Source organism: Notolepis coatsorum (genome assembly GCF_963971535.1).
Source record: "Notolepis coatsorum genome assembly, chromosome: 2".
Classification (NCBI taxonomy): Eukaryota; Metazoa; Chordata; class Actinopteri; order Aulopiformes; family Paralepididae; genus Notolepis; species Notolepis coatsorum.
The window spans coordinates 186,236,678-186,264,676 of record NC_140166.1 but is presented as its reverse complement, the minus strand read 5'-3'; the positions used below and the strand labels follow the sequence as shown (position 1 = coordinate 186,264,676).

The 27,999-nt window shown below is 43.1% G+C and overlaps 1 protein-coding gene across 1 annotated transcript; it reads right to left on the bottom strand.

Moving 5' to 3' along the window:
- Positions 1-15: 15 nt before the first annotated feature.
- On the bottom strand, positions 16-27,488 carry mpnd (MPN domain containing). The gene is made up of 13 exons (XM_084337786.1): positions 27,336-27,488; positions 26,550-26,752; positions 23,646-23,867; positions 22,587-22,686; positions 22,245-22,326; positions 22,012-22,108; positions 21,821-21,893; positions 19,534-19,610; positions 8,259-8,427; positions 3,359-3,429; positions 3,086-3,175; positions 2,786-2,878; positions 16-2,076 (listed from the first exon to the last, which is right to left on the bottom strand). Exons 1-13 carry the CDS (start codon positions 27,484-27,486, stop codon positions 1,990-1,992), a joined length of 1,515 nt encoding a protein of 504 aa, XP_084193912.1. The 5' UTR covers positions 27,487-27,488; the 3' UTR covers positions 16-1,989.
- Between the last annotated feature and the right edge of the window lie 511 nt (positions 27,489-27,999).

The window sequence follows — 27,999 nt, the reverse complement described above, 5'->3', positions numbered from 1 at the left end:
TCCAGTGTTGTTTATTTTAAAGGTTTATCGATCAGCAGGCTTAAGGCATTGTTATTTTTTTTTGTAAATCACAATCAACAATTACTGATAAATACAGTACAGGTAAAGAGGAAGATCATTACTGTCACACTACTGGCATAGCGTTACCCAAGTAGGGGAACATTCACAGCACACATACAGTACACAAACCTGGTCAAAAACGACCAACTTGCCTTGCCTGGCTTTAATGGAATTAGTTAACCCCCCAAAGAAATGCAGCATCTCACCTAACTGACACTTGGGTTAACGACAAAATAAATGCTTAAAAGTTACTAAGAAATTGTGATTACAGTGTGCATTGTAATGTAGATCAGGTCTAGACATGTTTGTACTGTGCTAATGTGTTGACAGTGATACAGACCTTGTAGTCTAGAAGGCCACAGAGGGGACACCTCATTCAACCCCAGCGCTGTAGTCGAGACCAAGACCAGGTCCAGTTGTATTTCAAGTAGAGACAAAAGTCTAGACAGAGTCCTGAGCAAAGTGGGTCCTATTCATAGTATTATATCCTCTCATGCCAACCAGCATGGCACCAATGCCACAGCTCACTAGCTACAGTTATCAATTAATGATGTGTTTATTAAACAAAATGTGTGTGATTGAATACTATGAATTGAAGACCAAGAAGTAAAATGAGCAATAACTGACAGTATGTACATGTTCTATGGAGGAGTTGTCAAAAATTATTCTCAGAATTCCATTGGTGGGACCAAAACTAAGAGGGAGTCTTTTTGAAGGAAGATAAAAAGTCAAGTCAACATCCAATAGTGATAGAGACCAAGTCCAGGTCCATGACGAGACTGAGACCAGACTCAAGTGCTACAGCCCTGCCCCCCCCCCACCCCCTGGTTTTGTTATGGGGCATAATGAATTCTGAGAAGTGTTGAGGCATATTTAATGCTGATGGAAGTAGATACTAAACTAATCAGCGTTAACTCGGCCACCCATTTTGACTGATTTCCAACCACTACACTATTGGTTTATTCTATAAAGGCAATTGTTGCACATACAATTTTACACTGTATACATATCTGGCTATTTCTGCTTAGAGCGACAGTGTGTTTTAAAATTGTATTTTTCCTATTAATCAAGTTCAAGTGTTGTGTCTCACCAGACCATTTGAGGCTAGCTCAGCGGAGGCAAGTGTCACGTTGAAGCGCTGGTGGTCTCAACTCGCTCTGTACACGCTCCAGAACTTTAATCAATAAACAAATAAAAAGACACACTGTCGCTTTAAATCCCAGAAAGCTGGCACAGATAGGCACATAGGTTCACTTGTAGAGACCAGTGTGCAACATAAATACTATACGTACATACACGTCATGCATTGCAAACACACTCGCACACATTTCCTGGTTCCTGGTCCATAGCACTATTCCTTCCCATGCATTCTTAAAAATAATATTACATTTTGGTATAACATAGTTCTTTTTTTGTGATGTGGTGATGTCACATGCTTCTGTTTTGCTACTGTAAATGTTACTTATAACATAAGTAAGCAGGCTGATTGAGTGGTTTTTTCTTTGTGTGTGTGCAAAAAGTCAGCATTTTAACTAAATTGTTTTCAGGTACGGATAAAGACCTTGACAATTAAGGCAGAAACGCCAGAGGTGAAGACGAAGAATACAAGACAACTAAGTTTACTGGCCACAGAGTTATATTGAAATGTAAAAAAATAAATAAAAAAAAATTGTTAAAGTGGAAATAATGACCTATAATATTTTATATACTGGCCATTTTTCTCTTATGTCAATGCTCAGGGTGGGATTCCTTTCTACCCTTTATAAAGGACTCCCAACCTGAGCATGACATAAGAGCAAAATGGCCACTGTGTGAATTTGAGTCAATGCTAATCATACCAGTGAAGGGAAGTAGTGCACCAGGACACATGGGAGGGAACATGTTGAAATGAAACACAGCTACACACTCCGACACACAGAGAGGACCCGTTCAAGTTGGAACCATGAGCTGACTGTAGACGTGCTCCAGGATCTGGGAGTAGGCCTGGTCTTTAGGGGCGTGGCCACTCAGAGAGCCCTGGGGCACAAGAGGTGGAAAATACCGTAGTTGGAAATCCATGATGTCAATGAAATATGTCAAATAAAACACATGTTTTTTTTTTGTTTTTTTTTATATTATCTCCCCCCCCCCCCCTCCTTTTTTCCGATTTTTCTCCCATCCCACTGTTAGTCGTTATGCCAATTCCCAACCCCCTTCCTGGTTGTTGCGCACTCCCCCCTACTGTTGGTCCGGGAGGCCGGAGACTGTCACATGTTTTCCTCCGACGCAGCCAGCCAGCCTGGCAGCGCAGATTCTCACCGGGAGAGTGTAACGTGTGGAAGGTCACACTACCTCCCTCCAGATCCTACCCTCGCTGTGCAGGCGCCCCGACCGAACTGTAGGGGTCGCTGTCCACAACGCCCAGGACCCACCCATCAGCTTTCCCACCCCTAACACTGCCAATTGTGTTAGTGTGAACGACCAGCCAAGCTGATAGCAACGCCGAGAGCTGGATTCGAACCCAGCGTCTCCAGTGTTGATGGCGAGCGCCTTGCCCACTACACCACCTAGCCGCCCATAAAACGTATGGTTAAGAAATTAAAGGAATGTCCAGTTTGTGATTCCTACTACCACTACTGTATGTGTATACAGAATTATTAACCTCTGAAAAGTACTGACAAAATAGAAGTATACCAACACCACGTGGTGAAGCCTTAATCTCCTGATTTTCCGTCACCCCTCCTACCTTAATCTTATCCATCATGGTAGTATCAGGGCACCAGTACTGGCTGAACTGCACTATGTCAGGAGCTGTCCGGTAGAAGTCAACCAACAGCATCTATGAAGGAATGACGCAGATAAATTGTTACACGGTCCTACAGTAGTTGCAATTATGTGAAATGTGAAATGTGTTTAAACTTACCATGATACCTTTTTGTGAGGGTTATTTAACCATCAAGTTGACAAAGAATACAAATTCTTCAAACCGGCATCTATCTATAAATAGTAGTATTTTTCATGAGGAGAGGTTATGGTCTATAAGTACCATCTCATTGAGGACATCGCTGGTGAGGAAGTTATCTTGTACGTAGGTGACCTCTACGGCCACAGGGATGCCATAGTCATTGGGCCTTTGCTGTGGAAAGAGATGTGATGAAACCATAAAATGCATCTTGTTTCCTAGAGCTAGAGATTTGTTTAAAGTGAGCATTGTCCAGGCCAAAGACCATTCTTGTGTACTGTATCAAACTGCATGAGATAGAAGCAAGAAGAACACAATGGAAATTCTTTATTAGTGTTTGTTACTACGTGTCCTTACCTCAGGAGGGGGCACTACCCAGAATGGTGTTATTGTAGATGCCACTCCCTGGTTTCCATGGTAATAGGGCCCTGAAGAAGAAAAGAGGGATGAAAGTTCAGTGGCCTCCCAATATTTACACCAGCGTTTCCGTTAGCCGGTAATTACCGGTATTTGACCGGCAAAATCTGTTGAAGTCCGACATATTTAATCTCTCCGGTCTTAATGTCCGGTGAAAATAATTCCCTCTAAGCACAATTTGATTATTTGAATTGTATTAAAATAGGCTAAAATTAAATAGCCTATGCGATGAACGAAACAATCATTACATTTGTTTCATCATTGCTTCTAATAATGACAACGACGTTGTCAGCGAGAGCTTAGTGCTGGGTTTGCGAATGCATGTGCAGCTGCAGAGCCGGAGCAGCAGCGGCACAGTGCAGTACTCCAATTCAGCCATTGGCAATTCAGCTGTTGGGTGGGGGGCGCTGCTGAGCGATCCCCAGATAGAGCCAGAAAACAGCGGAATCTGCTGCTCTGCATCGACATACTCTCGCAAATAAGTCATTGGGAGGTGGAGAGAGAGTCGTCACGCAAAAAACGATAATGTTGCCGTCTCTCTCACTTTTCTCAGTTCTTCGCTTGATATAATTAATACAAATGTCCAATATAACGGAATTCGTTAGCTCATAAAAATGTGATTATAACAGACTGCTGTTTATTAATGTCGGGCGACTGCCCACAGACACCTATTTGATTTAAAGTCGGCAGCAGCACGGAGTCTCGGGACTTATTTTATTTGGAATATAATGATAGATACGCAAAAGTAGCCTAGTTTTAAGTAAAAATATTATAAATCTACATGCCTTGATGATGTCATTCTTTTGTTTTGTTGTCATTCTTTTGCCTATCAATTGTTTTTAAGCTCAATAAACTCTGACCGGAATTTCTCTCATTTGACCGGTAGATTGAAATCTACCGGACACTGAGGCCGGCGACAATTTTTTCTAACGGAAACCCTGATTTACACCAAGCCTTACACCAAGCATTACACCAAACCTTACACCACGCATTACACCAAGCATTACACCACACATTACACCAAACCTTACACCAAGCATTATACCAAACCTTACACCAAGCATTACACCACACATTACACCAAACCTTACACCAAGCATTATACCAAACCTTACACCAAGCATTACACCAAGCATTACAGCAAGCCTTACACTAAACCTTACACCAAACCTTACACCACGCATTACACCAAGCATTACACCAAGCATTACACCAAACCTTACACCAAACCTTACACCAAACCACACACCAAGCCTTGCACCAAGCATTACACCAAACCTTACACCATGCATTACACCAAGCATTACAACAAGCATTACACCAAACCTTACACCACGCATTACACCAAACCTTACACCAAGCAAACAAGCATTACACCAAGCCTTACACCAAGCATTACACCAAACCATACACCAAACTTTGCATCAAACCTTACACCAAACCTTACACCAAGCCTTGCACCAAACTTTTTTTTTAATCCACTTTTTCTCCTCTTGTTTTTCTGTATTTTCCTCCCATCCCAATTTCGTCGTTATGCCAATTCCCCCCTCCCCTTCCTGGTTGTTCCGCGCATGTGCCCCCCACTGGTCGGTCTAGGGAGCCCTGAAGTCTATCACATGCTTCTTCCGATACATAGGTAAGGAGACAGCCAGCAGCCTCTTTTCACCTGACAGCGAGGACTCTCATTGGTGAAGTGTAACATGTGGGAGGTCACACTACCTCCACCATTTCCCTCCCTCGCTGTGCAGGCGCCCTGACCGACCTGTAGGAGTCGCTGTTCTACAATGACCAGATTACCACCCACCGGCTTCCCTCCCGCTGACACCGCAAATTGTGCCAGTATGAAGGCCGGCCAAGCCAGAGGCACCGCTGACAGCCGGATTCGATAGCCTTGCACCAAACCTTGCACCAAACCTTACAACAAGCCTTACACCAAACCTTGCACCAAACCTTGCACCAAGCCTTACACCTAGCTTTATACATAGCTTTACACCAAGCTTTACCACTTGATCGTTGTCCTCAGACCAGTTGACGAATGTAAACATCATAACCCAGTGTGGCAGATATCATCCCCCGTCCCATGGCTACGTGGAGGAATGGAGATACTACTGCCACGGGCAGAGGAGTTAATTAGGGAGCTGATTAGGACTGATAGAACACACCTGTGCACCACGTGATCACCCACATCCCACACACACCAGACACACATAACATAAAACCCTAGGAAAGACAGAGTAGAGTTGAGTAAAAGTGAGGAAGGAGCAGAGAGAGAGAAAGCAATATACGGAGTTTGTGAGGTGAGAGGTAGTTGTAAGGAGAGGAGCAAGCGAGAAGGTGTTCGTGGTACTGGACCTTAGACTGGCTGAGATACCCCCTTGTGAAACTGACCCTGGACCGGAAGACAAACCCTGAGTATTGAACATTCCCTTTTTGTACGAGAGCCTGATACGTGTTTTGACCCTGGACTGTTATCCGACTACTCTAATTGCCCATCGGACTGTTGTGCTTCTATTCAATAAATATATTATATCGATCCAGCTGATCAGCGTCTGTAGTGTTCAACACGAATGCCGTTACTGGCCATCAAAGCATAAAAAAAATTACCCCCCATTTCATGCATTCATGATGAAACATAATACCTATTATATACATTTGATTTGGAAATAGTAGCGTGTCCAGGCAAGAAATGCCAACGCTTATAGTAGAATACACGTAGCGCCCTATAACTCAGCTTTTCAGGAATTATCCCAGATCACTCCTAAACTATAATTATATTCACCACGGGATAACGCGCGAACGTATGCATGTTATCTCTTTTTTGCATGTTCGATGGAAGAAAGTCACTGTCAAATGACTATAGTATTGTCTCCATAGCTATAATATAGAATAAAGATATAGCTCTACAAACAAGGTGACGCACGCCTATCTTTAAAGCGTGGCATAGCTAGAACGGAACAAGGCTAATCCCTGGCGCTGAATGAGTTAAAATGCCTGGTTCAAAATATGACATCATGATAATTTTTCTTATTTTTTACAGTATAACAATGTTGGGGTTTTTTCAGTGCAAATTTGTAATATTTTTGATGTTATTTTTTGTTATGGTGCTTTTTCATTCAGAAGGATATCTGTTAATCATATTTTTATCCGAAATACTTTAGAATACTGCTGGAAGGAATAATCATTTGAAGAACATAAAAAAGTATGGTTTTAAAATGTGTATATTTTGACAACAGTATAGTAAAAATGCAAACCCCTGTATGGATCCATGATGGTATACCTTAATATTTGGTGTACTTCCAAGCCCTACTCTTGGTATTAGTACATATTAATACTACAATTCTGTATACATCTTGTGTTTAATCAACTGTACATTGTATATTACTATTGCACTTTATTATTACATTTTCACTCTGGTTAAATGGCAAACTCTTTTTCATTGCACTGTACTTGTGCTGTATAACAATACATTTTAATCTAATTAAATCAGTACTGTGGCAAACATGTTAAGTGACCCCTATGTAACCTGTCTCTCCCCCTATGTAACCTGTCTCTCCCCCTATGTAACCTGTCTCTCCCCCATATGTGACCTGTCTCTCCCCCTATGTAACCTGTCTCTCCCCCTATGTAACCTGTCTCTCCCCCTATGTGACCCGTCTCTCCCCCTATGTAACCTGTCTCTCCCCCTATGTAACCTGTCTCTCCCCCTATGTGACCTGTCTCTCCCCCATATGTGACCTGTCTCTCCCCCTATGTAACCTGTCTCTCCCCCTATGTAACCTGTCTCTCCCCCTATGTGACCCGTCTCTCCCCCTATGTAACCTGTCTCTCCCCCTATGTAACCTGTCTCTCCCCCTATGTGACCTGTCTCTCCCCCTATGTAACCTGTCTCTCCCCCTATGTAACCTGTCTCTCCCCCTATGTGACCCGATCTCCCCCTATGTAACCTGTCTCTCCCCCTATGTGACCCGTCTCTCCCCCTATGTGACCTGTCTCTCCCCCTATGTAACCTGTCTCTCCCCCTATGTAACCCGTCTCTCCCCCTATGTGACCCGTCTCTCCCCCTGTGACCCGTCTCTCCCCCTGTGACCCGTCTCTCCCCCTATGTGACCCGATCTCCCCCTATGTGACCCGATCTCTCCCTATGTGACCCGTCTCTCCCCCTATGTGACCCAATCTCTCCCCCTATGTGACCCGATCTCTCCCTATGTGACCCGTCTCTCCCCCTATGTGACCCAATCTCTCCCCCTATGTGACCCGATCTCTCCCTATGTGACCCGTCTCTCCCCCTATGTGACCCAATCTCTCCCCCTATGTGACCCGATCTCCCCCTGTGACCCGTCTCTCCCCCTGTGACCCGTCTCTCCCTATATGACCCGATCTCTCCCTATGTGACCCGATCTCTCCCTATGTGACCCGTCTCTCCCACTATGTGACCCGTCTCTCCGAGGCCCTGGTGCACAGCCCCACACCCAGTGACCCAGTACTGACCACAGCCCCACACCCAGTGACCCAGTACTGACCACAGCCCCACACCCAGTGACCCAGTACTGACCACAGCCCCACACCCAGTGACCCAGTACTGACCACAGCCCCACACCCAGTGACCCAGTACTGACCACAGCCCCACACCCAGTGACCCGGTACTGACCACAGCCCCACACCCAGTGACCCAGTACTGACCACAGCCCCACACCCAGTGACCCAGTACTGACCACAGCCCCACACCCAGTGACCCAGTACTGACCACAGCCCCACACCCAGTGACCCAGTACTGACCACAGCCCCACACCCAGTGACCCGGTACTGACCACAGCCCCACACCCAGTGACCTGGTACTGACCACAGATGATTCCCAGACAGGGCTGGAAGCCGTTGCTTGAACCTTGTAGCCTCAGCTGATGGTCCATCTGGGAGTCTATGTCCTGGAGCGACGGGAGCGCCGGGCCCCGAGGGTGACTGTGGTACCAGCCCACCAGCGACAGCCCACGCATGAACAGGTTCTGACAGATCTGGGAAGGGATGAAGCAGGACACTGACTGAAATCTGATCTCATCTAATGTACTCTTACCTAATGTGTATTAGCCACGTCATTGTTACAGAGATTGTGCGATACTGTACAATAGAAGCTTGATTGATTGATCGTCAAGTGATTGTTTGTAGACATTTGAAGATTGTGTTTGAAGTAGGGATGCTCGATATTGGCTTTTTTACCTATACCGATATTGTCCAACTCTTAATTTCCGATACCGATATCAACCGATACCGATATATGCAGGGTTTCCCCCCCCAAAAAACGGAATAATTTCAGGTAATTAACATTACATATCTCTTGTTGTGGAATTAACACAACATTATGCATACTTTTTACAATAAATAAAATCAGAATTTGTTCTTACTTGCTTGCCTGGGTAAATAAAGGTTATAGAAATGTAAATAAATATATATTTTATTTTTTTATTTTTGAAAACCGATACAGATATTTTCCGATATCACATTTTAATGCCAATATCGGTAGGCCAATAATATCGGACATCCCTAATGATTAAGTGGTTGATTTATCGAAAGATGAAAGATGAAAAAGTGAGTTTATTGTAATAAGGGGTAGGACCTGATTAGGGCTGTCTTAAATACTTCGAAGCTTCGTTCGATGGCACGAGCTTCGAACATTAAAAAATAAATCGAAGTTAAAAAATTAAAAAATATTCTCCAATCTTGCGCCTCCATTCCAATGAAACGAAAGTAAGCGGCGCCTTCCCGCCTCCATTCCAATGAAACGAAAGTAAGCGGCGCCTTCCCGCCTCCATTCCAATGAAACGAAAGTAAGCGGCGCCTCGACTCCACCTCTCTACAACAAGCAGGTGGAGATTATCTGTGTTGAAAACAACAAGGACATGTGCAGCAGACATGTCGACGAAGAAGTCATCAGACGTGTGGTTACACTTTAAAATATGCAAAGACAATGCCCAAAAAGCCGAGTGCCAGATATGCCAGAAGAAAATGGCATATCACAACTCTACAACAACGTTGTCAAATCACCTAAAAAACGTAAGTATCGTTGTACACGACGGCGACGCCACACAAAACATTAATAAGGCTATGCCTATGCTGCTATGACTAATGTGTTACCAAGTTGGCTAATTTAATTGTAATCATCTGCTTTTGTAGGTGCATTGTCTGATATAATTATAAATTAAATATAATATAATTGTTTGCTTGATAGACGAAGGTTGCAACATAATCATGTAATGTCATGTCGTTGGCTGTGAGAGCAGCCCCACTGCACCCAGGCAGCGCAGCCGAGTGAAACCTTGTCGAAAGGGGCTACTTAATTAATTAATCCAATCCACTTTATTTATAGAGCACATTTAAAAACAACAAAGTTTACCAAAGTGCTGTACAAGTCTCATAACATAAGATAAAAAAATAAAAATAAAAATATTATAATTAATATATATATAATAGCTTCGATTGCCAAAAAAAAGCTTCGAAGGTCAGCCCTAGACCTGATAAGCATCTTGCTTTTTCCTATTCCTAGTGTTTTTATTTTTATTTTATTTTATTTTATTTTACTTTTCTTTCTCTTTCAAAGCAAATTATCTTGAATTTAATCGTTTCATTGTTCTTTTTTGATTATTTTATATAGTAAACTAAATAAACGTCATTCATTCAGTCAGTCATTTGAACCCCATAGAAAACTAGCATTTGGTTCTAACATTGAAATTCTGGAGCGTTTAATATTAAAATTAGAATAACTTAATGAGGTTGGTGTTGTGTGCGTCTGTATGTTCTGTTGATGGTCTGAGGACTGAGCGTTCAGCAGATATATGCAGATACATGTTTTTATGTCACATATAATGTACATTATAGTGAAATACTTGGTTCTGTATGAGCCTCCTGAGATTGTGCTTCATACAGTTCACAAGTAAAAGAATAAAGACCAAACACTATATAAAACTAAAATGTACAAAATGCAAAATAGATAAATAAATAGATCAAATATGGTGTAAAAAGTGTTTAAAGTATCTAAAGTGAATGTTAACACTTTGAGTGCCAGCGACGAGATTTCTCGTTAGTTCATGCCAACCGTTGAGTGGCAGCCGATGAGAGATCTCGTTTTTAATCGTTATTATCGATTTCCATTAATTTTTCATCAATCTAGCCTCACGTTACCAGTAGGGATCTGTCTGAACTCGAACAGGGGAAATACTGCCCCCTATCGTCTCTCCGGATGGTACTGGCGGCACGGTGGTGTAGTGGTTAACACTGTCGCCTAGAACACGCCCTCTTTTTGACAGGTCGGTTTGAATTTGACAGCGCGCGGAAGTTTTGAGTTTGATAGTGAGATAGTTGGTTAAAGTGAGTATAGAGTAAGTAGTAGAGTGTTATTTTGTTTTTTGTATAGTGTAGTTTCCCCCAACGGCTTTTAGCTGTTTGGGGGAAATTGACGTTTGTCTCGAGGCTCGGACGGGAAATCATGGCAACAAACATTTCGAACGGTGGGCGGATTCCGAGACAGACGGATGAAATGAATGTACGAAAATATGAGTTGAGATTAACAGTTGAGGTAGACATTGAGGGGCCTGATAGAGTCACAATGATGGAGCTTTTGAGGGCGATAAAGTCGGAGTGTGGGACTGTCATTGGATGTCGATACAAGACGCCCAAGAAGTATGAAATCATGTTGATGGATGAGAAGGTGAAGGAGAAACTGATGGACGGATTTAAAATCAAGGACAGTAGAATAATGGCAACAGAACTGTCGAACGATGAGGTTGTCGTCTCTTTTTTGGGTCTGCCTTTATACGTAACGGATGAGGACATTCTCGGGAAACTGAAGCTATGGGGTGTGGCGGCGGTAACGCAGATCAAGAGAAGGACGTGGCCTGGAACAGACATTATAGACGGCACAAGGTTCGTAAAAGTGAAGTTCACTGAGTATGTCAAATCCCTGCCGTATTCGACCCGGTTTGAGACTCAACAGGGGATGGAACATTTTCGAGTGATCCATAATAGGCAGGTGCGAGTTTGTAGGCTGTGTCTTCAGCCTGGTCACGTCCTGAGAGATTGCCCGGACTTCAAATGTCACAAATGCGCCCAGCAGGGTCACTACGCTCGAGAGTGTGACACTGAACGAAAGTGCAGGGGATGTGATGAAAAGTACGAGCAGTGTACATGCACGCCCTGGAAGCGCTACGAGGAGCAGGGTACGAGAGGTGAGACCGGTGGGGTTGCCAAGGAGAGTGGAAACGACGGAGGAGAAGCCACTGAGACGGAGAAAACAGGTGGAGAGGACGAGGGTGAGGCAGTAGCAGATGATGAAGACGAAGGAGAGGAAGAAGACGAAGAAGACGAAGGAGATGATGAAGCGGAGGAGGATGAGGAAGAGGAGGAGATCACGCAGACCCCAGATGGAGATCAAGTGGGGACGGCGACAGGGGAGAGCGCAGAGCTGAGTGCGCGTCAGAGTGAACAGGAGAGTGACGGCCCGAGCACACAGCACGCAGATGACGAGGAGAAGGAGCTGACAGCGCGGCAGAGAGACTCAGAGAGAGAGGACACCGCAGGCCTGAATGAAAACATAGATGGTTTTGATTCGGGACTGCTGAGGTCACTGAAGTCCGTGGAGAGACAGCTGGGATCCGGAGCATCTACAGGCGAAACAAGAGTTATTGGGTCTGGGCCGCGGACCCGGGGAGGCAGCGCTGGCGGGCGAGGAGGCGGCAGAGCGCATCTAGAGGCGCGCGACGAAAGGGACGCGGCAGAGGGAACGTCTACATGCGCGGAGGAGAGGAAGAAGAGGGAAGGGTCTATAGGAGACTCAGAGGGGTTGCCAGGGACCGGGGAAGAGGCGGGGGCTACATCAGAGGACTCTGAGGAGATGGACACCAGCCCATCTGCTATTAACCTACTGAAAAGAAAATCAAGAGAGGAGAGAGGTGCTAAAGGGTGGTGTAAGAAGGTATGATAAGGTATGATATATAGGATAATCAATATATTTTTCGTCATGTGTGCTGCCATCACTGTAACATCGCTTAATGTGAATGGACTGAGGAACAAAACTAAAATTGAGCAGGTGATATCGACTTTTAATACAGATATAGTGATGCTGCAGGAAACGTGGTGGACGGAAAATATGATGAATGATGTGAAAAGAAAATGGACTGATGTATTATATGTAAATCATGGTACAGAGCGATCATGTGGTGTAGCAGTATTATTTAAAAAAGACGTAGTGGAAAATATAAAGGTAATATATGAGGACGCAGAAGGGAGGGTGATTATATTAGAATTTGAACATCAGGGAGTTTTGTTTAGATTAGGGAATATATATGCGCCCAATGTAGAGAAAATTAGGAAGTTTTTTTTTGAAGGGCTAAAGGTGCACATGAAGGGGAATTGTTTGTTTGTCGGTGACTTTAACACTTTGCGAAGTAGGTTAGATACTACGAGCAAGTTTTTCAAGTGTGACACAGCTAGAAATACACTAACAGAAATAATGTCTGATGTGGATCTAGTGGATATGTGGAGAGAGGAGAATTCTGGGAAAAGAGGGTTTACAAGGAAACAAGTGGTGGCGGGCTGTTTAAGACAAAGCCGGATTGATCTATGTCTGGTTAAACGGGAAATACGGAATTACATTAATAATATAGAACAGAAGTTTAATTTTTTGAGTGACCATGCGGCTGTGTGTTTTGATTTAGGAATAGAAATACAAGGGAGAGGTGGGGGTGTGTGGTGTTTAAATACAAGTGTATTGAGTGAGGAGAAATATCAAAAAAAGATATATGGGTATGTGAAAGCTGAAATGGAAAACCCAATGTTTAATGAAAATGTGGGTATGTGGTGGGAACAAGTTAAAATTAATGTAAAAAAGATAAGTATAAGATATACAAAGGCCAGAAATTATAAAAACAAAAGAGAAGAATGGGAATTAAAAGGGTTGCTAGCCGAAGAAGAGGAAATATTAAAAGAAAATCCAGAACACAGTGCAGAGAAGTATACAGAGCTAGAGGCAAAGTGGGCAGAGAATGAAAGGAGAAAGTGCATGGGAGCAATAATGAGGAGCAAGGCGAAATATGCCCTTGAAGGAGAAAGGAGCACCTCGTTTTTTCTAGGCCTAGAAAAAAGTAAACAGAGAAGGACATACATAAGAGAGCTAGAAAACGAAAAAGGGGAAAAAGTTAATGACTTAGTTGGAATATTGGATACAGTGGAATCTTTTTATAAAAAATTGTATAAGAGTGAAGGAGTGGATTTTGAATGTGTGAACAATGTACTGGAAACTGTGAAAATGAGATTAGATGAAGGGGATAGAGTGATGTGTGATGGTGAAATCACTGAAAAAGAAGTGAGGGAAGCGATTCAGGGTTTGCAGACTAACAAAAGTCCTGGGCTTGATGGTTTGTCAGGAGAATTTTACAGGGCTTTTGTTGGTCTGCTAGCACCTATTTTGTTGAAAGTGTACAGAGAAATAGAGAGGAATGGTGAGTGTAATGAAGCAATGACCACTGGTGTCTTGACAATTTTATTTAAAAACAAAGGGTGTAAAACAAAGTTAGAAGGATATAGGCCTATAAGTTTGTTGAATTCTGATTATAAGGTGCTTACCAAAATTCTGGCCAACAGGGTCAAGACAGTAATTGGGAGCATAGTGGCGCCAACCCAGGCCTACAGTGTTCCGGGTAGGGACATCACAGAAACTGTAAGAACGATTAAGGATGTAGTAAATTATGTAAATTATAATAATGATGATTGTGCAGTACTCAGTGTGGACTTTAACAAGGCTTTTGACCGGGTTGAGCATTTTTTCCTAATCAGAGTCATGGAGGTTTTTGGTTTTGGGGAGAGGATGGTCAACTGGGTCCGTGTTTTGTATAAAGATGCAAAAAGCTGTGTGAAATGTAACGGGTGTATTACAGATGTGTTTAGGGTGGAGCGGTCTGTTAGGCAAGGGTGTCCTCTTTCAGCTTTGCTCTATGCGATTTCCGCAGAGCCTATGGCCACATACATAAAAAGGAAAAAGGAAATAATTGGAATAGGAATACCCTACGGGGAGCAGAGTTTGATCCACCAATATGCGGACGACACTACCTTTACGGTGAGAGACATGGAGAGCATAAATAGAATTATGGAGTGCTTAGAGGTATATGGTAAGGCATCTGGAGCCAAAATTAATGTTGATAAGACTGAGTTATTGTGTGTAGGTAAAGTAAAAATTTGTGATTGTGTGGTTCCGCTGAAAAAAGCAGAGGGGCACATAAAGATATTGGGTGTGTGGATAGGGATAGAGGAGAAAGTGGAGAGGGACTTAACGTGGGTAGGTATAATTAATAAGATTAAACAGGTGCTCCAATTTTGGAAACAACGCACACTAAAATTGAAGGGTAAGGTTGTGGTGATAAACAGTTTATTGATGTCTAAACTGACATATGTGTTAGGTGCTTTGGATATGCCAGAGGCAATAGAAAATGAGATTAATAGGGTTGTGGCGGATTTTCTGTGGTGGGGGAAGTCACCAAAAATCGCCCACAAAGTCTTAATAGGTAAGTGTAATGAGGGTGGTTTGAATTTAATAGACTTAAAGGTAAGGAAGAAAACTGTAAGATTGAAATGTGTGCAGAAATATATTTATGATGAGACCAAATATGGATGGAAGTGTTTCTTTAAAGAGAGTCTAGAGAAGGTAGGTAGGTGTGGTGACAATGGCTTATTTATGGGCTTTAAGCCTTTAATGATGGAAAAAATACCGGAGATGTATAGGGAGGTACTACAGGCATGGGCAGAGTACCTGCCTAACATTGTATATGATTGTGTGGGACTGGATATGGTTTTAAATCAGCCAGTATTCCTGAACCCCAGGATATGCCATAATAGCAATGTATTATATAGTAAAATCTTCCTGAGAGCAGGGATGATACAGATAAAAGATTTTGTATATGAGTATGTGCCAGGTTTTCTCCCGGTGCAGGCCATTTATGACAATGTGATCGAGGTAGATGATGAATATCGGTTTGCAACTGTCGTGTCAAATTTTGAAAAAATTAAAACTGGATTGCCGAAGGAATGGAGAGAGATAATAGAGAGAGAGTGTGTAGGGAATAGGAGCTGTAGTCTTCCAGAATTAAGGGTAGGAAAGGGGGATGAGCAGAAGGGTTTGGGAAATGTGAGGAGTAAAGATATTTATAGATTTTTTGTAACGAAAGAAAGAAGGGTGCCAGCATCGGAACAGGTGTGGGAGAAAGTGTTTCCGGGGTTGGTGGGAGGATCAATATGGGAAAATGTGAATGTAAAGTTTAATAATATCGAATGTGATCATAATGATTTCATGGTAAGACAGAATAGGGTATATACGAAAACAGTGTTACATCATATAGATACACAGATAAGTAGAACATGTGATGTGTGCAAAGTAAAAGACGAAAGTTTTATGCACATGTTCATTGAGTGTGAAGGCCTGCAGGGCTTCCATGCAGAGCTGAAAGAGGGCATGAGGGCGAGCTGGGGAATAATCAAATATACTGATTGGAAGAGATATTTTTTGTTTGGTGCATTAGATGGAAAGGAGGAGGAGAGAAATCTCATCAATTATGTATTGAGTCATGCCAGGTATGCGGTTGTCTTGAGAAGGTGAATTGCTTTTTCTGAGCAGAGAAAGGTGGAAGTATGGCCAATCTTTTTGAATTTAATGAAAAGGGATGTTATGTTGACAGAGAAATTGCTGAGTAAGGAGATATTTAAGAGATGGTTCATTGACAGTGGTAAATGTGTTAAGTTTGGAAAAGGTAAAGTAGAGTTTGGTTTTGGATAGGTTTTTTGTGGGTTTGTTTGGGTGGGATAGGGGAGTTTTTTTTTGGTTATGCTTGATTTGTTGTATAGGAAATAAGTATATATAACACTGTTTTCTTTGTGGCTTGTTCTGTTTTTGTTGGTTGATTTAGGGAAGCGCAAAAGAAGGGGGTGGGCTATGCCTGGGAAATGTGAGTAATACATTTAAATAATATAGTGTGTATATATATATAGAAAATGCATAAAATGTAAACTGATTATTTTTATAATAAAAAGATAAAAAAAAAAAAACACTGTCGCCTCACAGCAAGAAGGTCCAGGGTTCGATTCCCGCTTGGGGACCAGGTTTCCATGATGCCAGGTACCCAGGTGGGGTATCTCCCAGGCCTTTCTCTGTGGAGTTCGCATGTTCTCCCCGTGCTCGCAAGGGTTTCCCGCCCGATAAGATAAACCCATTGGAAAAACATGCACAACAACAGATCGCTAACGCTGTGGCGTCCTTGACGAAGACGGGCAGGAGCACTTGGATTGGTCCCCGGGCGCGGCCCTCGCCGACGCCTGTCTGCTCCCGGATGCCCTTGGGGGGAAGGACGACGAGATGGGTTAATCGCAGAGACGAATCGCATCGGCGATCCTACAAAGACAATGCATGCGTGTGTGTTCCGGTGTGTGTGTGTGCTAACCGTGTGTGCTAACCGCTAATACATTGAGGATAATTGCATGCCAATTAAAGACCTCAGAACAGGTCCTGCATTATTATTATATTATTATTAGGGATGCCCCGATCGATCGGCCAGCGATCGGTATCGGCCGATATTCAGTATAAATATGAGATTGGTGAATTCCGATAATGCTTTATTTTCGCAGATCGTGAAAACCGATCGAAAAACATGATCCAATTCTTAGCGGAGTTCTCACTCAGACACACAGAGCTGCAGCGCACGGCCCCTCCTCCTCCTCCCCTGCCCTTCCCGCACCTGTGTCAACAAGAGGCTCCTATTGCCTCCGGCAGTCTGCTCCAATAGTCTGGTGCATGCGACCGTGAGCTAACGTTAGCTACCTAGCTATCGTTACTGTTTAAACAAAATTACCTTGTCAACTATTCACTTTTAGTTTAATACATGAGGCATTGTCTAACAGTATCTAGCTGACTAACTACTGATGGCTCCTGATATCAACAAATGCTCCAGCAATAGTCTAGTAGTGCATGATACCTCCGTTAGCTCGGTAGCCAACGTTAGCTCACGTTAGCTCTATATGAAATGTCCCAGTAAACTAAATAGTTCACTGAGGCGTTGTCTTAACGTTATCTAGCCGGCTAGCAGTAGCTACAGATAGCTCCTGATATCAATGTCTTATAACATTGATTCGATGCGTATTCGAGCTCCTGGCTTGCATCGCAGTCACGAAAGGGGCTAGCTGAGGGAGTAGGGTATATCTGCAGAGCCGCTGAGGGCATGCTGAATGTGATTTGACCAAAGCAGAGTATACACACAGACAGTGGAGCTGTTTGCAGATAGCGAGCATTTTGACTTGTTGCGTGGTGGCGATGTCTCGCAGATAATACAACTACAAGTATAATTATATAATATATATATATTATAAAAAAAAAGATTTAAAGTATATATTTAATTATTATTTCTTTTTTTTTATAAAACCAAAAACGATCGGTATCGGCCGATATGGCTCATAGACGATCGGTGATCGGTATCGGTGGCAAAAAACGTGATCGGGGCATCCCTAATTATTATACTGCACCCCTTTTGATTGGATTGAATGAAACGCATGGAGAAAAAAAAAGTCCTGCTTCCACATTTTACTTGTCAGGCATGTAACCGGAGACGATCGAAGTCATCGCCCACCACCAGAACAGCGGAGAATGTGTGTTTCCAGTACCCAGCGTTGGATCAATAAACGTGATCGATATTTGGAATGGCGATCAGGAATTGGAATAATCTTTTTGGAGAACATCTGATCTGAGGTAAGGAATCTATTTTACCAGTCTTGGGATAATCAGATCTATTTTCACCTATCAGCGTGTGCCATATGTGTGTATGTGTGTGTCTGTGTGTGTGTGTGCGATCAGGAAAAAAGATAATCGATGCATTCGCAAATATGAGAGCTCTGTCATTGAAGTGGGTGGTGGCACGCAACAGGGTTCCGGGGCACCAGACCCGTGGCACTCAAAGTGTTAAAGGTGAGTGTTTAAAGTGAGTGTGTGCATGTGGATGTTGTATGCAATGAGTGTAGAATGGATGGGTTAGTGTTGCATAGAGTCCGCATTGAGCACCCTGATGACCTGGGGATAGAACCTCCTTTTGAGTCTCTCTGTACTGGCCATGAGACTCCGGTAGCGCTTGCCTGACCGCAGCAGTGCAAAGAGGCGTTGTTTGGGTGGCTAGAGTCTTTGACTATTCTCTTAGCCTTGGCCCTGCAACGCCTGGTGTAATTGATAGATACAGTAGTGCACATGTTTTCTTTATCAGTCAAAAATATTGATGATGACGTACAATTAACAATTATTTTTCACAGCATATTTAATTAATTACGCCCATTCAATGAATAAATGAGGTTCTGCTGTATCATCTGTTGTTAATCATGTGTCATGTAACAGTGACTTGAGGTTCAGCATTGCCAAAGGCTTAGATTCTTGTATTATAGACCAGTGGTCCTATTTTGGTTCTTGGCCCCTAAAAGCAGAGGGACACCTGTTCCTGACCCCCTGACATAGTCAAGCATGGACAGAATGGTGAACTGTGACACAGAATAATGATTCTTACTTCCCATTTTCAAGCTATTTAACTTCGATTCCCGGGTTGCCAGGTACCCAGGTGGGGTATCTCCAGGGCCGTTCTGTGTGGAGTTTGCATGTTCTTCCCGTGCTCGCAAGGGTTTCCCCTCCAGAAAAAGAGATAAACCCAATGGAAAAACATGCAGAACAGATTGCTAGCTGTCACGTCCCTGACAAAGACGGACAGGAGCACTTGAATTGGTCCCCAGGTGCGGCCCCACAACACATGTCTGCTCCCGGCTGCCCTTGGGGGGAAGGACGAGGGGATAGGTCAAGTGCAGAGACGAAATTTCATCGGCGACCCCCCCCCATGCTGCAATGTGTGCAATGAATAAAGATTTCTTCTAATTTCTTCATTAGAGGGGTTTAGATTTCAAATATTCATTATTTAACAGGAAAAATATTATTTATACCAAAGATTATAAACATGTTAAAGTGTATATCTTTTCAAAAAGAATCATCTCTTGACCTCCAGGTTGAAAACCACTGTCATCGACTATTGAGTCCTTGTCCTCCTGAGTCCCTATCCTCCTCTTACCTCCTCTTCTACAGCAGAGGCAGAGTCTCTGTCTGCCAGTCTAGTCCGACAGGGGAAGGCCCTTAACACCGTCAGTACTGAAAGACAGGGACAACAGCCACACAAACAACAACGAAGAGTTGTTAACACCGACATTTTCTATTATTTTAAAGCCCCAATCCCAAATATCTTTTGACCATATCTAAATATATAGAGTATATTCACTTAACACATTGACCGGCAATCACGTTGTACGACGGGTTTGCTGGTCATGCGAATTCCGCCAAGCCACGGCGTACAACGTTATTGAGATAATATTTCATTTTTTCGCCATGGTATTCATAATTCCGCCACCCAGCCTCTGCTGAGACAGTGGGACTCTGCACAACCGTGCAACGCTTCAATACCGCCGCCTGGTGGATGATCGGGCGAGTTACAACCGGAAATGGATCTCTGGTGATCTCGGTGCATCTGGGAAATCCGTCCGGCAGTCACATATTGTTGCGGGACTCTAGACACACATCCGTGTATATGGATCGCTGCCATAACTCAATAATCTATATGATTTGGGCGTTTATTGCGCCATACAAACCGGAAATGGATCTAGTCGATCGACGTCAAATAAGTGGGATCTTTTTCCTCCAGTCTCATCGGTGAACGGTAAGAGGACAGTAGCGTTACTTTCAGCTTGATTGTTTATTCTTTTCAATGCAAACCGCTCTGATCAATATATCACCCATACTACATAAAGCATTTACTGACGATCACGGAATTATAAACGACCCCCCCCCCCTTTCATCCGCGCATGATAAGTCATAACGTTTAGGATCGTATTCAGTTGGATTTTTTAATATAGCGTGTATCGCGAATAAACTGCAATCGATAATCTATATTATGCGTTTAGGCCTATAACTAGCGTTCTAGGAATTACTGCAGAAAACGATAAAAACATACTTATATTCTAGACGGTATTTTCGTATGAATATATGAATGAAAAAGTATAACGTTCCTACATCCTGAACGATAGATAATCGATGTTGAATGGGCCATAGTAATGTCAATTTAGCAATACAATTTAAATAGTTATAGCCCTGCAAAGAAGGTGAACATCTCCATAGGCTTAGACTGGTGGCAGTGATCATACATTGATGGATAGAAGCGTGGCAGGGAATGTGTTAATGCTCTTTTGAGGGGTTTGAATTTGAAATGGAAAACAGTTTTTTGGAACTTTCTTAACCCATTGAAAATCTGAATATAAATCTGTTTTAACTAAAGTGTTAGTCCTTAAGTATCAAGAGTTCAGTTAATCAAGTAGAGAATACAAATATGTCACATATGTTCATATTTCATACATTTTGGTAATGAGGCATTATTTATATCCAGATTATTGGGCCTTTAACAGTATATATTTTGCTCAAATCGGTACCAGGTGACAGGTGTGTAGGAGAAGACTGAGACTAATTAAGCGACAAAGAGCTGTCTGTAGTGTGGTAGTGAAAGGGTTAACCTTCTGTAGTGTGGTTGTGAAAGTGTTAACCATTTGTCGTGTGGCAGTGAAAGGGTTAACCTTCTGTATTGTCGCAGTGAAAGGATTAACCCTTTGGTAGTGTGGTAGTGAACGGGTTAAGAGGTCTAAGCACTCGCCTACCGCCGCAGAGTCTCTGGGTTCCCTATGAACATAATTTGTCAGTGTTTGCGGGCGGGAAGCCGCTGGGGTATGAGTCCTGGTCGTTGCAACAGCAGCTCCTATTGGTCAGTCAGGGCACCTGTTCAGCAGGGAAGGGGTCTGGGGGAGATAGCATGAACCTCCATGCACATTACGCTCTCCCAGTGAAAGTCTTCACTGTCGGGTGAAAATAAGCGGCTGGCAACTCCACATGTATCGGAGGAGGCATGTAGTAGTCTACACCCTCCCTAGGCTGACAGTAGGGCAGCATGTGGTGGTCTACACCCTCCCTAGACTGACAGTAGGGCAGCACAACGACTAAATTGGGGGATGGGAGAAATAAGTAGAAAGGCAAAAAAATAAACATCTTTATTGGTAAAAGTGTTTCTGTAGAAGGACCTTCATAAGGTTATCTCTGATGAAGGTCTTTGTACTGAAATGTTTTCCCAATAAAGATGTTTTACCTGCACGTGAAGACAGTGTGCAAGAGCTCCTTGTTTCTTGTAATTCTTTTAACATCCTTGAATGTATTTTCAGATGTCATCTTGTAGCTACATTGTTTTTCCCCCCCATGTTTACATTTTCATCTGCTGTCAGAGTCGGATGAGCTAAAGAAACAGTATTGTTATTTCTAGGACTTACATTGAGTGTTAGTGTCCCACCGTCCTCCCAGATACCCCACCACCTCGCTGGTGGTCATGTGACAGTGGAAGTCCTGACAAAGACATGAAGGCGGAAAGAAATCTGTCTTAAAACTATTCTTCCACAATTACTAACCTCTAAATAATAACTTTCATCTACATGTGAAGCCTCAAAGCATGGCCGATGCTCACCATTAGCAGCAGTACATTACTGGACACAGCGACATTGAAAGGTTGGAATCTGTTGATGGCTGAGAAGGCCGATAGCTCCACTAGCGTATGTGGATCTCTGAGGATGCGAGCAGATACACATTTTGATCAAATTAAGTAAAGTGCATTATTAAATAAAGCGGGGGGGGGGGGGAATACATTAGATGCTATGTATATAACATGGCTATGATTGCTGTCATAGTGAAAGTCAGTACCTCGCAGCATCCCTGGTGCCCAAAGTGCAGTATCTGACAGGGATTCTCTCTCTGTCGGTTCTCCGTGCTGCCAAGCTGAGGTCTGTCATAGGAAATACCACTTTTTAGATACCACTTATTTTATAAATAGTTTGCATAAAACAACAGCAGATGAAAGGGAGAAAATATTCCATTTCTACAACTTGTTGTACTGAGAATATAAAAGGAAATCAAATGCGGAGTAAATTTGACCTTTTTTGATCCTCCAATCACAACTGTTGCCGTTTGTTCCGAGGGAAGCAACAGTTGTGTTTGGTGGGTCGAGAAAAGAAGGCGGGTTTGAGGTCAATTGAGGAGTCTTGCCTTGCGGCCCGGGTTTGACGTTCTTGTTCTTCTCATCCGCCTGCACCGCTGTCTTCCCTTCCTCTTCATCCTCGTCGTCATCCTCTTCACTAACCAGGCTCTGGCAAATCACAGGAACACAAAGAATATTTTAATAAAACTCTACACATCAAAACCAGAACTACTCGCACGCCAATGTTTTTCTTGCCATATTGTTTCCCAGCCATGTCAATATACATAAAGAAATATGTCTATAAATCTTCAATCATCACCACTGGTGGTGGTGGTGGTTCTTTTCCTCTCCCTGCATGTCAATCATCGTTTATACCAAATTAAGCGGTCGTCTCTACTTCCTAGTCCTATGCTCCTGGAACTGACTTGGGACACGAGGTTCTAAAAGTTCCATTCACATGGATTCACTTGCTTGGTTCAAATAGAATCCCACTCCCACAGCAGTCAATGAATGTCCATGTTGTTGCCATGGAAATAGTTTGTTTCTTCATCAACGTCTGTGTTTTCTAAACGACTTGATCCTACATAACCCCACATGTTCTTGGCCCACCTGTGTACTGCGTGGTACACTGTGGAAGGTTCTGTTGTACAGTAGGGGTGGGACGATATGAGTAACTCATGATACGATACTGTGATGAATTTGGCCCTCGATAACGATGATATCACAATACACAATATCTGTGATAATCAATATATTGCAAGAAATTTCATCTACGATACATCACGATATCTGTGATATTTGTGTGAATCACAAACTGGCCAATTGCACATGAAACAACATACAACTAATTTCAGTGCCTCTTTAACACACATTGAGCGCAACTTGATTATTATTAACTATTAATTATGTCCCCAATGGAACTTTTTTTTTTAATACCAATACTTTGTGCCAGTGTATCAATAACGTGTCGCAAGAAGAAGTACAAAGACATATCGCAGTACAGATTTTTTTGTCCCACCCCTATTGTCATCACGGCCGTCTACTGTCTACAGCCCATCGCCGCATTACTCTGGATAAGCAGCAGTCTGCCTCATAACAACAATGTAAATACAGTCCTTTTCTCTCACCATGTCTGCACTGGGCTGGTACTTGTGCAGCCAGCTGGTCTTGTACTGCACCAGCTTTTGGCCCCGGTAGCGGACAGAGGCCCAGCCACAGCCAGACTTCTTGGCCGGGTTCACCAGGCGCTTACAGTGGGTGGCCCAGGCACTGGGAGAGTTAAAGATCTGGCCGGTCTCCACCCAGCGGATCTTCCCATCATTCAGCAGGTCCCCCACAAACTTCTTACCCTTATTGTCGGGAGGGGGGGGGGGTTCCGTTGCAATGAGAAAAAAGGAGACACCAAGGAGAGATACACGTGATGGCAAAATACGACCACAAAAGTGTGGTCGTTCAACTGACAGATTCCATTTCCTTAAAACCACTGTGAGATGGAAGTTATTACTGTACCACAGTATAAATGTAGTATTTTTCAGCAGCACATGTGTCATTATCATGTAGTGCAAGCAGAGTTACATGATACTAGTTCAGACAACCCATTTATATTTAATGAAATAAAATGTGATCTTGTATGTTATTGTATGTAATAAATACTATGTTTATTACAAACACAAGGTTACACATCACTTGTTCAGATTGACATTAAATAATACGTTGTAATGTGTCATTACCAGGTAATGTATGGTGAGTATGGTAACTTGTAGCGTGTCATTACCAGGTAGTGTATGGTTGATTGATTGATTGATTGATTGATTGAAAACTTTATTAACAGATTGCAGAATGGGTACAGTACAGTACAGCTCAATACATACAATTGTTAAAGGTGACATGCGTTATAAATGTCATTTTTCAGTATCTAGCATTGTATTATAGTAATAGGAGTTAGTATCAATGTGTTTTAGTGTCTAAATACCATATTGGCGGATTGCTCTGATTCAGCTCAGATCATTTCCTTCTCCAGTAAATTAGGCCATCCTGATTTGAAGGCCTGAATGACGTTAATCAGGCTCTGGGTAGCAGACAGTGATGTGATTGGCTCTGTGGTTGTAGCTAATGCCCGCCCACAATCTACATAGACTGACTGTACAGTGAGTGGAAACCACTTCCTCATACTCTGCGTGCACTCTGGAGGGAGAGAGAGAGAGAGATAGAGAGCATTCAGGAGCACTTGGGGGGGGGGGGACCTGCCGCGCCACACACACCTCCGAACGGGAGAGTGATAGAAAGAAAAAAAGGAAGAGAGAGGGAGGAAGGGAGGGCCCCCCCCCCCAAGCTGCCGCGCAGCACACCTGAGAGGCAGAGAAAAAAAGAACGGCCTGTCTTTTTTCTCTCTCTCTCTCTCTCTCTCTCCCACCCCCTCCCTCTCTCTCTCTCTCTCTCTCTCTCTCTATCTCTCTCTGTCTACCAGTCGCAGACTGTGTGAACTGACTGTCACTCAAAGTGCTTATGGAGGTGGTTGGGGGGGGGGGGGGGGGGGGTTGGGTAGGTGGTGGGTGGGGGACACTGTACACTAGTGTTGTCACGATACTGGAATTTCGACTTCGATACGATACCTTGAAAAGTATCGATACTTCGATACCATTTCGATACCAGAAAAATAAATATATATATATATATATATATATATATATATATATATATATATATATATATTTTTTTTTTCTTCTTTTTTTCTTTTTTTTTTAAACAAATTTAGCTTTTGTTGCTGGTTGATTCTCCTCAGCTTCTCTCTGGTACTATAAGAGAAGATAAATATAACACTTTTAAAACCCTTTGTTTATCTTTAGATCAGAGAGAGAGAGAGAGAGAGAGAGAGAGAGAGAGAGAGAGAGAGAGAGAGAGAGAGAGAGAAAGAGTGGCTGCTGGAGATTTGAGGTCTACTGAGCGCACCTTTCTAGTTATGACCCGAAAACAAGGGTACTTGAGAGAGAGAGAGAGGGAGATTTCTCCAGAGCTATGCTCGGAGCATTTATTAACGTTACATTTTCAACAACATTGCTGCTAATTGGACACTTCATGGAGGCGGGGTAACGTTGTGTCGAGTTCATGCGTGTACTAGTGTAGGATGGGCTCCGCTCGACCTAACGTTGAAAACGGGGTAGTTGTGTCGAGTTCATGCGTATACTGGTGTAGTGTGGGTGGGCTCGGCTTGACGTTACTCCGTTTCCATGAAGTAATTATAAATGTGGCCAGCTAGCTAGCATAAGCTAACGGAGGAACGACAGCTAACGTTAGCTAATAATAGCTTTGTTTACAAGCTGAACACTCCCGGCTGTGAGGGGGAGGAGGCTGCAGCAGCAGCTTGTGTCTGTTGCCGGTCTCTGAGGAAGAGGAGGAGGCGGAAGGGCAAGCGTGCTCTGGCAGCGCGTCTGTCTGTCAACAACTTGCGGGAGCAAGCCAGCTGGTATCGGTACTGCAGAAAGTATCGGTATTTCGGGAAATGAGTATCGAAACCTTTTTAAATATTCAGTATCGATATGTATCGATACTTCGATATTTTTGACAACACTACTGTACACTGTACATTGGAATATTGACAAAGCCATACATGGTCATTTACTGTACATTGGAGGGGGTTGGGTTAGGACATTTGCAGGGGCCAGTTTCGAATTGCAGTCTCCCGTAGGTGTTCTTTGAGAGTGTTTTTGAAAGTGGGTAGTGATTCACATTCCTTACAGCTTTGGGTAGGATGTTCCACATTGATGTGGCATAATTGCGAAACGTGTTTAGTCCCTTGTTTGAGCCGAATCTGGGTTTAACATGATTTGTGGAGCTCCCTCTGGTATTGTGATCGTGGTATTCACTGACCTTTGGGACAGTATGTTGTAGCGTGTCATTACCAGGTAGTGTATGGTGAGTATGGTAAGTTGTAGCGTGTCATTACCAGGTAGTGTATGGTGAGTATGGTAAGTTGTAGCGTGTCATTACCAGGTAGTGTATGGTGAGTATGGTAAGTTGTAGCGTGTCATTACCAGGTAGTGTATGGTGAGGACTCCGTCCCCTGGCTCCACCAGGCCATCCTTCAGCAGTACCCTCAGTGTGATGCCCCGCCTGGTCAGCAGAGAGCCACGACCAGAACTGGACCGCAAGTCAGCTTCTTCACCTCCACTCAGCTCCTCCTCATCCTCCTCTCCTGCATCCTCCACCACCTGTGGGGAGCAGGGTGGTTCTGAGTCTGAGAACACACGCATGCACGCACATACACACATCTTAACATCTTGCATAGATGTCCACTACACAATGGAAACACAATGGTTTCTATATTGTTAATTAGCTGTCTCATAGATGAAACACTGATCTTGATATGAAGAATGTCTATTTATTGTCAGAGGTGCATTTCGTTTTTAAGTGGCCTTTTGTGCATGCTATTTGGGGCTCATGCACTTCAATATTAGACAATCACTTGACTTGACAAATATGTGTAGCCTAATTGGTAGGCATCACTGCTGGCAGAACGCCACAGTAAATACTCATCCATTGCAATGTTGTTAATGGCAGGTCTATCTATTGTAGTAACACCGTCATTCATAATAATAACCATAATATGAAAACAATCGTAGGTTAACTGGGTAAAAGAAATATCAAGGGAGGAAAATGCAGATAATCAAAATTGGCGTTTTATAGGCTACAATATGCGGTTGGCCTTTGTCTTCACGTCCCATCATTAGGATGATGGCTTTCTACGCAAGGCGAGGCCCGGTCCTCACTATTAATTGCACTAAAAATTGTAATTAAAACCCCTGTTTCATTATTCTCACCCATGTCTGTGAAAGCGTCGGAGAGCGCCTTAAGTCCAACTCCGTCAAAAGGTGTTCCTTTTTTGGCCACTTTGGGTAATAAAGTGAGCTCAGAATAAATTTCACAAATACACTTCGTCACACACCAGCTCCAGCTATTATTCAAAAACATAAAATGAAGGCGCCTGTGTCTCTGCAGTGTAGTTTCCTTGTTGTGTTGCTTTAATGTCAATTCCCCTCCCCTTTCTCTCTCCCTCACTCCGCGTCCTTGTTGTCACTCTTTCCCTCCTGTGTTCTTCTCATCTAAACGTTGTTGTCTGGTTGAGTCTTCTATCACTTCTCTCTCTGTGTGTATATTATATTATACGGCTCACGTAATATACACCGAGAACGGAGATGAATGTAGGCTATGAGAAAAAACTGATGATACTACTGAATAAGATAATCAGTGCCTATTAATTTCTGCTCGGTCGTTTTGTTCTCAGCCCTGTGCGCTTGATCCATCCGCTATTCGGTGTTTTAGTCTGGTTAAAAGTAAAACACATATCATATTATACGACATATCGACATAAAACATACTATGCCATAGCTTAAGCAGAAACACAAGTTGGATAGCGTAAGCTGCGTGTCCTTGTTGTCCCACACTTATTTATATTATTATTATCCTCCCTGCCCGCTCCATGCC

Excerpts from the sequence above, each read along its gene's own strand:
- mpnd (XM_084337786.1), bottom strand. The coding sequence starts at position 27,486 with ATGTTTTTGAATAATAGCTGGAGCTGGTGTGTGACGAAGTGTATTTGT. Across the intron at positions 23,868-26,549 it reads TCCTCACCATACACTACCTG|GGTAAGAAGTTTGTGGGGGA; the intron begins GTAATGACACGC and ends CCCGACAATAAG. Across the intron at positions 22,687-23,645 it reads ACCAGCCCAGTGCAGACATG|AGCCTGGTTAGTGAAGAGGA; the intron begins GTGAGAGAAAAG and ends GTGATTTGCCAG.